Raw genomic sequence first — 12,316 nt, 5'->3', positions numbered from 1 at the left:
CAAATGATTTTAAGGAATGGGAAGGATGCTGTGGCACACTGAAAAAAAGACTGCTCCTCAGCAAGGCACTATCATCAGGCACATTACTTGGGTATCATAGTTTCTCATCAATACACCTGAAAATGAAGCAGTGATCACTGGAGATAAAGCCTGCCGCAACTTGAGCTTGAGGATTCAAATGCCTTTAGCTGGTGCTGTAGCAGACAATCTCTTCAATAGAAGACAAGACCTTGATACATTCTGCACCGCATTAAGATGAGAATACCAAGTTTTAAGGTGACCCACTGAAACAGCTCTGAATAGTTTGTCAATGCAGTGCTTTCCCACCCCATAGCTACTCTAACCCCAATGCACACAACTAACTGGTTTTCTGGACAATCACCTAGCAAAAAACCACAGAAATGTCTCTCCATGTGTAAAGGAAAAGCTTAAAGATGAAAAAGCAAGTCCCAGCTGCACCACTTCTACTATGGAACAAAGAACATAGAGGTTGGCAATAGAAACTCTGCGTACACTCCAGACCCACCTTTGCTTTATATAAGCTCTCCTTACCTCTTGACACAAAACTAAGATTTGGACCTTTAATCTTCAACATTAGGTAAGAAACAAGAGAACAGTGCTATGGTAAATACCTGATCCTTGTAATTCGATGTCTTAAAGACAAGTTTTACATAGTAGTCAAAAGCGACATTATTAACACGTTATATGTTAAGGCTGCCTAACTAAGTTCTTTATATCAATGACCATATTAATGGCCATGGCTTGATACTATTACAGCATTACAAATAATATATCCCTGGCTACTGTAACTTCTTAGATATCACACTTAGTAAAACTTAAATTGTTATAGTACTCCATTTTACAGCTAGCAGTGTAGGATTCACCAAGACTCATCGTACAAAAGACTACAGCAGATAAATGAAGTGAAAATGCACCTGTATGTAGGCACTACCAATTCATTGTTAGAGTTACAGCCTGGAAACAAATACCAGATTCCCACTCAGATAAGTGGTGCAAACCATTCTCACACTTCACTCTCTCATAATAATAATAATTAAAAAAAAAATAAAAATAAAAATCAATATTGCCAATGTAAGTAGCTCATGAAGGTAGATCTCAGTAACTCACAGTCTTTAGTTTGTTACCTGGCTATTCTATTTTCTACTCTTCCCACCATAAAAATACATTCTTCCCTTTTACTTTTTTTGTCTTGCTTTTTAAACTCGATTATTTATAAAGCTTATAAAATTTTTGAACATCAGAGTTAGATTTAAAATTACAGATATTATTACGCTTCAGTTACTTAAAAGCACTACTAAAGAACTAACAGATAATGTTGACAAGTAGGATTTAAGTCATTAAATGGGAGGTACATGAAGGAATATGAGAAGCATGGATGACCAGAAACACTATTAACAAATCCAGTTGGTAGCATTATAAGCACAACTTCTGAACTTCCTTTTCTACAGAGGCGTGAATTCCTAAATAGTGGACATGCATAAAGTTTCTCCAGCAAAAATAGCTACACATGCACACAAAATGACAATGTTTCTAGGATAAACCATGTTTTCTTACCCCATGTGAGCTACATAATCATTCCATACATGGGCAGATGATCTGTTAGTCTAAAGCTACTTCACAATATGTCAGTGATGCTCCAAGACTGATCTAATAAAGTCTAGATGACTGATTATGGTCACGTAGATACCTCTGTCCAGTCTGCATGAGTGCGCCAACACTACTACAAAAACACTTGGACTGCCCTCAGAGAGTTCCAACATTGCTTATTAACTTAAGCTCTAGATCATCTCCCACCTCATTCACTGAAAGGCAAACTCAAAGTAAAGCTTCCTGGCAATCGCTATCCAGGAGGTCAGAAAAAATTACTCATCTTTTCTTAGTCTTGAATGCTAGGAAAGCAACTTTAGTAGCAATGGGTGTCTAATTTCCAAAAGGAACATTTCAGAGATACCCAGAAGCCTTCCAAATCCAGACAAATTCTCCAGAACCATGCCAGAGGAAAAGGAGAGACAAAAAAAAAAGACAAAAAGCAGATGTTACCTCAGATTTGCATGTTATTTCCTTTGTATTTCGGCTAGGCATCAATCTCATAGCTGAAGAGAGGCTTTCACTCCAAGAATTATGCTTGCTTTGAGACAGGCCTAGTACTGATTTATTCTGAAGAACTCTCTTTTCAGATGCTGTCAGCCCAAAAAGAAAAAAAAGATCTTGAAGTTGAGCTTTTGGGGAGGTCACGTGTAATGTATCATCTTACACTAGCGAACACCGAACACCTTTTACTTACAAGAACATTGAAAGCCTGTATTTGAAAGTCTTACTGAGGTTTACCATAGAAAATTGACACTGGGATGACCTTCACCCAAATACCTCCTCCTCCCTCCCCTGGGGGGGGGGGGGGGGGGGGGGGGGGGGGGGGGACATTAAATGGGATACAATTGTCAAAGAATGTCTTTCTTGCAGGTCGACATAGAAAATAGTCACAGTAGTAAATTACTAAAAATGAGATGAGTACAGCCAAGGAATCAGCAGTTTTACATTATGTGCTGTATTTTCTGCAATGCCTTTGCTTGCTAAAGTGAATATTATGTAAAAAAGTAGAGACCTAGAAAATTTTGCCAAGCCTTTGCCATCATTTCTTCCCATAAAGGAGTGATCTCAGTTATCTTTATATCCCTTTCTCTGTCACTTCCTTTTACAGAGAGATCCATGTTGTAAATGTCCTCCAGTGCCTGCCGCCTCTGTGAGATGAGCTGCTTCCAGATGATTTCTATTGTTCTCAGAATCTCCTGACGAACTAAGACAACAAAATGAATGAAGAATCAATTTATCAGTAGCATGTCAAGCAGCAGATGAAGTAAAAACATCTAATTTGGAAAAAAACTGCTGGAGTCTGTAAAGTTGTTCATTCTACTCACTGCCTCCACACATTCAAAGCCAGACTATTTAGTCTAATACACAAAAACACATTTCAGCTGCCTGAGTGAAATGAGTAGGAGCTACAAATGATTCTTTCTGGTTCCTCTCTCAAAAAACATTTCATCAGAAGTTTGATGATCTTATCACATGGAATTCTAAAGCACCTAAATGTGATTCAAGAATCAACGATGGTGGGAGGAAACAATCCAAACATGCCAAGTCATAGAACAATCTGATATGGCAGCAGGAGCTGTACAAGGAAGTGCTGAGCTGTTCTGCTGTCTTTCCTTGCAAGTCAGACCAATTTGGAGTATCCCTCTGCAGTAAGGTTCAATTGACAGCCTCCTCAGTGAATCGTGCCCATATATTTTCACTTTTTTCTCTAAAGAGCCACATGCTTCTTCCTATGTATAAGAGATAATCTATATGCATCCTGAAAAAAAAAAAATCAGAACTATAAATAGCATGTAGCAGTGCACTGATAGTGGTAATGATCTGATGAAGAGATTGCCAAACATATCTATTATTCCCAAGGACATGGAATATGAATTTGGAATTAAAATATATTGCATAAAAAAATCCTTTTCTACTATGTGATTTGCAGCTCCTATAAACTCTAAAGAGAGAATTCAGCAACATGTGCACAAGCTGTATGGATAGCCGTCTGGGCCAGGCACTTCCCTACTCTGTAAGCTGACGTCAGTGTGTGCAATGAATTACCATCATCTGGAGTAGGCAGGCTGCCCACCTCTTCTTCACTGGGTGCAAGGAAAATTTGGTGATATGAAGCCAGTTTTGGTTTTGCATCCACCCCAAAACCTTCTGGATAGCTATGGCAAAAGAAAAGGAGAGCATGTGAGGCAAGGAGATGTAGAAAACCAAGAACAGTGAAAAAAACTAGAGATATTTCCTCTCATCCTCTCCTATCTGATTCACGTAGCAGGTCAATATTCCCAGGTTCAATTGCTTACAACAACCAATCAGATGACACTGCAGAATTTACTGGAAATGGAAACTAAATGACAGCCAATCTGTCTTTTCAAGTTATGGAGCACTCATTAAGATCCTATGGATCACTATGTTCTACATATGCAGTCTTACCCCTGTAATCCATGGTGTAGCTACCATTTACCTCAATTAGCCAAAGCACAGGACTGTTCTGAGGTAGCCAAATCCACCTCCACCATCCACCTCTTCTGTATCTCTCCTGAGCACTTTGTATGCAACCTCTTTGCTCTAAATTTCCTTGCTGGAGTTATTTCCCATTATGCAGTAAACACTGTGTTGCTATATCTTAGAGCTGATCTGCTTACTTATTCAGTTTACAAAAGCCACATTCTTTAGCACCATGGTACTTGTATCATGTATTATTACAGTTAAGAACATCCTGGCCAAAAAAAAATATAGTTGTTAGGGTGTGGAGTGTCAGAGAATTTCAATAGGTAAAGAACACCAGGAATTTCAGATAAACAGTAGTACTCAAAGTAAATGTCTGGTGGCTTTATGAAGTTTGTTACAACTCATACATGGATCCAGAAATGCTATCAATAGCTGGAGAATAAAAGATCACGACCCTTCTTAAAATCCATTCAAGTAAAATGGACCGTCACAAAATCTAAAGCAGTTTGAGAGTCCCCAAATGGTCAGGAAGTTCATGAACTGAGAAGACTAGAGACTGACAGAATCAAGCAGAAAAGCATCCCCTAGCATTTGCCCTGTTCTCATTCTTCTCTAAGGGCCAGAGTTAGACGGTGTAGGAGTCAGGGCCACCTAGATCTTTGTTCTGACCTACTGAAGGCACTTGTAACGTACTGTATTATTTCAACTGAAAGCAGGCACCACTGCAAGATGCCCCTCTCTGTACCCACTGCTATACATGATAGCACAGAGTTAGTAGACATACTGAGACAAACATTTGTACCTGCCAGAATTCAGTTGGCAAAGGCAGTGCATTAAGCAGATAACGAAATTATTACTTGAGTTGTAAGTTGCAAAAATAATGTCCCACTGCTCCTGCAGAACACTGAGAGCGTTCAGGACATTAAACTGTTCTGGAAGTGACTGTTGTGGTCTGGACAGGCAGTAGAGGACGGCTCTGTTTAAACAGCTGTACATGGTACTGAGGTAAACATCCTTTTGAGAAACAGGGGCTTCTAAGACCTGTGAAAAAAATAAAAAAACAGTAGCATACTTGGCTTGTTCAAAGAACTCCCATCACCAAGCATCCATTCCTTTCACTTCTTTTAGTTGTTGTAAAGTTATTTCAGGAATATTCCCCCAGACCATTCACAGAAGCACAGAATCACACAGAATCACAGAATCACCCGGGTTGGAAGGGACCCCAAGGATCATGTAGTTCCAACCCCCTTGGTTAGGTACAAACTCACTCTTCCAGTAGTTCTGTGAAAGTCTCTTGAATTGCGGAAGAGTAATTTTTTCTCATTCAATAATACATGTGTAGGCAACAGATAGTGGCACAGGCAGAAGAGCTAACAGTCTAGCTCTGGCTGTCATTCACAGCCACAATGAGCTAATGCAAGAAAACAGGAATAACAACAATAAGCAGATTACAGCCATTTTCTTGAGAATTGTGGCATCACCACCATGCTGTGAAACAGAAAATGTTGACAATGGTTTGAATAAGTCTTACATGTGACTTACCCTTGTAATCTGCTTGGCAATGAAGAGCAGGATTTGCTTGGAGTCCGCAGCAAACATTTTGCTGTTCATTTTCTCAATCAGCTTCTGAGCAAAATAAGTAACGTTCATCATGGATACAGATGCAGTTGATTCTGAAGAGCTATGAAGATCACTATTCCCTGGAGAGGATACAAGAGGGTGATCATCCCAAAAACATACTGGGATGTAAAATAAGTGAGATCTGAGACTATCAGAGCTGAGTCTTAACGGATTGATGTCTATTACTCAGAGGTGGGACATGTCTAAGAAAACTCTATGTCTAGCAGAAACAAGTTAATTAGACCGGAGGGACAGAATCAATCTCACTAAAATGCTGTCATGAAGGACTGGTCCCACCAATGACTCAGCAAGTACAGCAGCAACAACTAAGTCAACAAGGGCTGTTTTCAGAAGCACGCAAGGAATATCCTAAGTTTACATGTTATAAAACTACAGTAATTTATGCAATCTGGTCTGTGGCAGAATTAAACACACAGACCAGATTGTTGAATAGAGTCCTACATATTGTTTCCAAGTCTGCCTAATAGTTACAGCTAAACAACAAATGTCAGCTAACTAATGATCTGCATCTCACCACTCACCTCTTGGTCTTGTTTTCCCTTCGCCTTGGCTGACGGCATTGAAGATATCCATAGCAGAAAGCAAGACTTTTGTCTGAAAGTGTTTCTTCTGCTCACTTGTGGCATCCTCTGGAAAAGCCTGTATAGTCACCATGTACACATTACTACAGCAGAAAAACACCTAGAAAGTTACACTCTGAAATTCATTTCTAGCCTTTATTCGAAGGCCTTTGATTTCAGTAGATCTTGTTTGGTAAAAGTTGTGCTCACAGTAATGAGAAGAGATTCCAAGTGAAGCAGCATAACCTGAGATAGCCTACATTGTCAAACCCTTACACACTAGATCCCTTAACACACTAGGCACTGCTTTAGAAAGATAAGGAGAAAAACAACACAGAAAGAACAATAACTCTATTTCATTTCCATGCTTTAATCCTTGCTGAGGGCATATGAAAAGCTGATGCAAGGTGACAAGTTACCTTTGTCATCATATTCACAGAGAACTGGCAAACAAAGGCAAAACAGTAGTTCTCATATGTGAAAAGTACATGCCTGGACAGTTAACAGACAACAAATGTAGCAGCAGACCCTCATACCCTATCTGTCAGAACAGAACATCTTACATAGGTCTACACTCTAACAGAGAGCCAGCACAATGCCCTTCTGCATACTGAGCACAAGTGAAGTTTTGCACAAGGGTAGAATGGAGGCTCACAGGTGGTTCCCAAGAAATCTTGTCCTCAGTGAATCTGGACTATTGACAATTTGCTGATTTAATCTTTCCAGTGCTCTGAGCGATTGGAATTCATAACCAAGGTTCAATTGTTACAGTTAATTGTTTTTATTCATCTATTTTAAGAGGAAGGAAAGACAGATGATTTGGGGTTATTTGGGTACTGAAAAGAAATTGGGGAAAAAAAAACAAACAACAGTATACAGTAATGCTTCGTGTAAAATCTTTTGGTCTCAGAATTCAAGGGGTAGTTCTAATGATACATAGGCATTACTAAGGAAAAGGAGAATTTTCCATGCCTTACTTTAATGTTAGGTTTTTCCTGAAAAATGCATTTGCTATTGTCTAAAGGTAGCATTCTCTTAGTTCACATGAATGCAGAGTAGGTAGAAAAGAAGTCTCTTCCTTGCAGATAAGGTTGGAATTCCATTAAGTATGTTGTCCAGATCTGCCAGAAAGTTATGCATGCTAAGAGCTGTGATCCAGCCTTGTTCCGGGCTGCTGACATTGCTCACTGAACACATCTCTTCGTCACTCTTAGCCCTTCACTAGGCCACTAGCACATTAACTGCCTTCTGTCCTTCCACCCCTATTGCAAAGCAGAGCAGCAAAAAGGACTGAGGACTACAAAAGAAACCTCAAGAAGCAGCTCAAATGGATGTCCTTGTTTGTTTGCTGTGATGTTGAGAAGACTGTCCATCAGGAGGATGTGCATGAAATCCCACACTTGTTTCTTGGCAGGATGTGGGAGGCATGGGAGAGAAGAAGAATCAGTACAGCCCTTCCCTTCAGCAATTGCTGGACCATCAGGAGTCAAAAGACCTTCAGAACCTCCCTGTAAAACACGGATGAACAAGAAAGGGATTTTAATTTATAACCTTTTCTGAAGTTTTTTTTTTTTTTTTTTTTTTTTTTTTTTTTTTTTTTTTTTTTTTTAAGTCAGCAACACATTTATGAAGGATTTGTGCTGCCTGGCATTCACATACCTTGGGTGTTCCAGAATGGAAGGCAACTACAGCCAAAGTTTTCAAGAAGTCAGGACAGTGCCACACTGGGTCCTGAGTATAACTGTGATAGATCAAGCACAGAAATTGTATAACATTCCCCGGATAGACAATCTCCCAGGAGACTTCTGCACCTGCAATGGGCTGAACACAAACACCCATCTGGTCAAGGCAGCATTCCATACTCAGATAAAGCTTATCTTTGCTCCTTTACAGGTATTCCTAAGCTGGTAAGCAAGCACCACCACCACCACAGGGAAGCCAGAAAAGGCACGAATACCTAACTCCCAGCTTGCAGGCTGAAGATTTACCCAATCAAGATATGTAACCTTTCTTATCATAAAGAATGAGCAAAATGGGTGATGCTGGGAGTAAAACCCTAATCCCTATGTTCAGAATTCTTAAACATAAGCTTACCACATCAAACGTGCAAACATTTTGAAGCCCATTTTGAAGCTCACAGTTAGGCTCAGTACTGTTACGAACCTCTAACACTCGCATAATTTGTTATGCTACTCAACTTCCACTTTTCCTTGTGTATGGGAACTGGTGAGTCACGGCCTGAACTGATTGATCACCTGAGGTGAGCAATGAGTCAGCCAGAGGAGCACAGGCGAAGGCAATTCTAGACCTATTTAAGAGCTGGCTACCAGTGGGGAAGGATCTCTTCTGGAAATCTGCTCTGCTAGAGCTTTGTAAGTGATCCCAGGATAGGGGTAAGTTTTCTATCTATTCTCTCTTTGTTATCATTATCTACTTTGCCAAACTCTTGTTTACTTTGTAATTATAACATTTTAATATTCATTGATTTCTATACACCTTGCTACAAAAGCCTTACCTTGTCCACAATGGCTCTAACCATTTCTAGCAGTAAAGCAGCTGCCTCTGCACACAACCCATTTTTGAGGACATTCTCTGTATCATGCTGCTGCAAGATCCACTGCAACATAGAGTCAAGATCCCCCTACATCAGGAAGATATATTTTTAAGAGGGGATCAGATTTATGACACATCAAGAACACCACCTGCTCAAAGAAAAAAAATTACAAAACCTCAATTCACATCTTCACATCTAACCCTAATGTATTGCCCCCTTCTGAAAGACATCTTTGGCATTATTTGTGGGGTGGAAAGCCTTACGCCTTCTCAGGACACCAGGAAGAAGTACCCAAATCCACTAACTTTGAGATTTTAATTAGTCCTGACAACATAGGAACAGATAGGAAAACTAATCTGAATTGCCTTCTAATGTGCATTAGGTATTAAAAGGCTTGAAGAAATCTGCTCTGAACACATTTCCTGAAATCAAACTCAACTTCATTCTTAAAGTGTGAATGATTGATTTTAACTATCACGAAAACTAAGTATGGTAGCTTTCTTGTAAATCCTGCCATACAAAAGGCCATAGAATGTCAAAGCAGTAAAGTTACAGCAGCTTCATGCTTGTCCACTACTTCTTTCTTACCTTGGCTGCTTCAGGTGGCTCACTGTATGGAGTTGCAAGAAAGAGCCCTGCCACCAGCAAGTAGATCTCAGGGATGTGGACATGATCAGTCAGACATTTTTGCAACACAGAAAACCCAAAAATCAAGATGGAGCCACTGTCAGGTACCAGAGGATGAGTTTTTAAATTATCTTTAAAGGAAAAGGAAAACATTCTGAGAAAGTGTCTACAAATGAATGCCATATTAGAAATAAGATTACTGATTCAACTTTATCCTCCTTTCTATGTGCCCTAGGCCACTCGTAACTCTGCTAGATCTCAACATTAGAAGTTCACAAAACTACTTAAGACTAAAACGTAACAATTTTTCCCACTGCCACTTTTGTTACAGGAGACTGTCCCTGAATTTTTCCTCTTTTCTCTTTATTCTTGCCTAACCACAGATCTATTGTCAAGCTGGGAAGAAGCTGAAAAAAAAAATACTTAGAAAAAAGAAAGCTGAAAAAAACTTAAAGGAAGATAAGATTCAGCACACAAGCTGACATTTGAATTCTTCACAGGCTTGTGATGTAACTTGATTTTAAACATGAAAAAATTCATGTCCGCAAACTCTCATCAGAAAAGCCAACAACTCCAGTGCAACCAAGCAGCTTCCTTCCACCTTTCACCCCAGAAGAGCTGAGGTACTAGGATAAGCCCACCCTGAAAAGTAACACCAGTTCTTGGTCTAACCAGATTAAAGAGAATTCTGCTACTGAGTTTGATCAAGGGATTGTTTCAGGAGCATTAAACCAACACACACGTACCCATTAGAATATTCAATCCAGCAGTGCTGTTTTCCAGCCAACGGCCAGCCACTATCCCTTCCTTGAACTTGTTCAGCAGCAAACGATTGTGTAAAAAGTACAGCAGTAGCTTGATTCCTAGCACAACTGTGCTAGAGTGCAGGTAGCTCTGCGTGAACAGCAGAAACCAGTCTGGCCCTAAAGTTAAAAAAGTCTCCTCTTGTGCCCTAGAATAAACAGAGAAATGGAAATACATGAAAAGAGATAGAGGTGATTTTAAAAGTGAGGAAGTTTTTATTTACCCTAAGTAATTTTGACACCCAAGTTTTTCTGGAAAAATTCTGGTTAAAGTTTTGCCGCGGCACAGACTGATGAAGATGTAGAGACATTTGCAGTTCAAGCCATTTCATTCTCGCTAAATTCAACATCTTTTTACAAAAAGCTTATTAGCATTATGTTCCCTCTGAGAATGCATATCAATAACTGATATAAACTACATCACCAACTAGGTCTTTCAACCTAGGAAATTCAAAATTCCAGTTTAAATTCTGAAGTCCAATGTAAGTTAACAAATGGAAACGCACAGTTACAGCATCCAGCAATCCTCCTTTTGCTTATTCAAGGTACAACTATAACGGTATGTTTATGACTGATAAGGGATTTTAATTCCACATTCGCTTTTCAGACAGTTGAGATTTTTCCAACTCTTGTCATGAAGAAACAGCAAACTCTTCATTCCTTCGAGATCTTTTTTAGAAACTTGAAACTTTGTTGCTTTTTTTCTTTAATGGAGATGACTCTGAACCCAGATAAATTATTGCAAAACAATTATGAATCTACTCTGATCTTATCCTTTTTCTAACACACAAATAACATTGTTTTGTCATGATCAAACATCAAAAAAGAGGAAGTCTAGAGGAATCATTCTTACCTCCCAAATTTTCTACTTACTCAGAGGACAGATGAATTTTGGCTGAGCAAATTACGTCTAACAGCATCTTCAGTAACTGGTTTCGAAGCCAGATTGTCTTTCCAGATGTTTGGCTTACGGCTATAAATATCAGAAAGTATTAAGACTAATGAAGAAACTAAACACATGTTCCATTGCTTTGATGAACAACCTTGTTTGCATTACATTATCCCAATGGAGGTACTTCCAACGGTTCTTACAAAGTAAAAAGATGCCAATATCAGATTTTACATATAAGAATTTCTACAAAAATTAGAAATGACTACTGCTTACATTGTAAAAGTTCTGTCTTTAGAGCTTCTTAAAACTCATCTGAACTACATGTTGAATAATAATCCATAGGAAGCAATCTCAAGTTAACTAGAGAGGAAAAAGTGAATAGGAAGCATTTGCTAGCTGTGATGTCTATTCTGTGGTACAAACTACAGTTATCGGTGTCTGCCTCATATTGTTTAGAGGTGCAATAACCCATATCGTCTAAACTGAGAGATCACAGGCAAGGTGAGTCAGTTGTTTGGAAGCTCCTCCATACATAGGAGACTTAAATGAACGGAAATATTTAATAGGTGCAGAGCTCCGTACAATTATCTGCTATAAGTGTAGCAAGTCATTCATAGAAAATCCAGGTTGTCAAATGAAATTTTATTCCATCCAGTACATTGGAAGCAATTTCAATGTAATTGGCTTTCATTTCAGTGTGCGTCTGTGAAATCCAACATTATGTGTAAGGTCTGGACAACGCAGTTAAAATATTGGTGCCTTAGCAGAGAGGAGGATCCTGCTAAAGACCGGGTCTTCCCACATGAATATTGTGACTACCACTCCACTATTCTTCACACTGGGACTTTGTAACAATGCAACTCTTCCCCACACTTTTATGTCACATGAGCGTAGCCTATCCCTTGCCAGCCAGTCGTCTGAGTTGCATCTCTTCCTGTCACTGGCGGCAGCAGCATTACGTTACATTTAGAGTTCATCATGCTGTAGGAAAGAGGGGATGTCAGCCATCTATGAGAACATATGCACCAAAGGTAGTTTCTCACCTTCACTGGGCATCTCAGCTGTACTGTCCAGGCATAGCTGATTTTCATCCACAGAAGAGGGCTTCAAAGTGTAAACAAGGAACAAACCAATCCTTCCAGAGAAAGAAGGCAGCAGTTTTGGTCAGCAGAATAAAAGGATT

At 39.4% G+C, this 12,316-nt stretch overlaps 1 protein-coding gene across 2 annotated transcripts in view; it reads right to left on the bottom strand.

Moving 5' to 3' along the window:
- Positions 1 to 12,316, bottom strand: part of WDFY4 (WDFY family member 4) — a 129,970-nt gene that overhangs the window by 64,854 nt on the left and 52,800 nt on the right. For both annotated transcript variants that reach the window (XM_042863041.1, XM_042863040.1), the window contains exons 28-40: positions 12,177 to 12,268; positions 11,115 to 11,214; positions 10,185 to 10,390; positions 9,400 to 9,569; positions 8,773 to 8,898; positions 7,917 to 8,078; positions 7,568 to 7,765; positions 6,219 to 6,336; positions 5,599 to 5,756; positions 4,859 to 5,097; positions 3,658 to 3,767; positions 2,624 to 2,815; positions 2,062 to 2,201 (exon numbers count right to left, since the gene is read on the bottom strand). In XM_042863041.1, coding sequence (XP_042718975.1) covers positions 2,062 to 2,201; positions 2,624 to 2,815; positions 3,658 to 3,767; positions 4,859 to 5,097; positions 5,599 to 5,756; positions 6,219 to 6,336; positions 7,568 to 7,765; positions 7,917 to 8,078; positions 8,773 to 8,898; positions 9,400 to 9,569; positions 10,185 to 10,390; positions 11,115 to 11,214; positions 12,177 to 12,268 — 2,011 coding nt within the window. The remainder of the gene's footprint in view (positions 1 to 2,061; positions 2,202 to 2,623; positions 2,816 to 3,657; positions 3,768 to 4,858; positions 5,098 to 5,598; positions 5,757 to 6,218; positions 6,337 to 7,567; positions 7,766 to 7,916; positions 8,079 to 8,772; positions 8,899 to 9,399; positions 9,570 to 10,184; positions 10,391 to 11,114; positions 11,215 to 12,176; positions 12,269 to 12,316) is intronic.

This window comes from Lagopus leucura, unplaced genomic scaffold, assembly GCF_019238085.1.
Source record: "Lagopus leucura isolate 7727_CA_CO unplaced genomic scaffold, USGS_WTPT01 Super-Scaffold_739, whole genome shotgun sequence".
Taxonomy (NCBI): Eukaryota; Metazoa; Chordata; class Aves; order Galliformes; family Phasianidae; genus Lagopus; species Lagopus leucura.
Note: the sequence above shows the minus strand (reverse complement) of the source record. Positions and strands in the feature narration are given on the sequence as shown.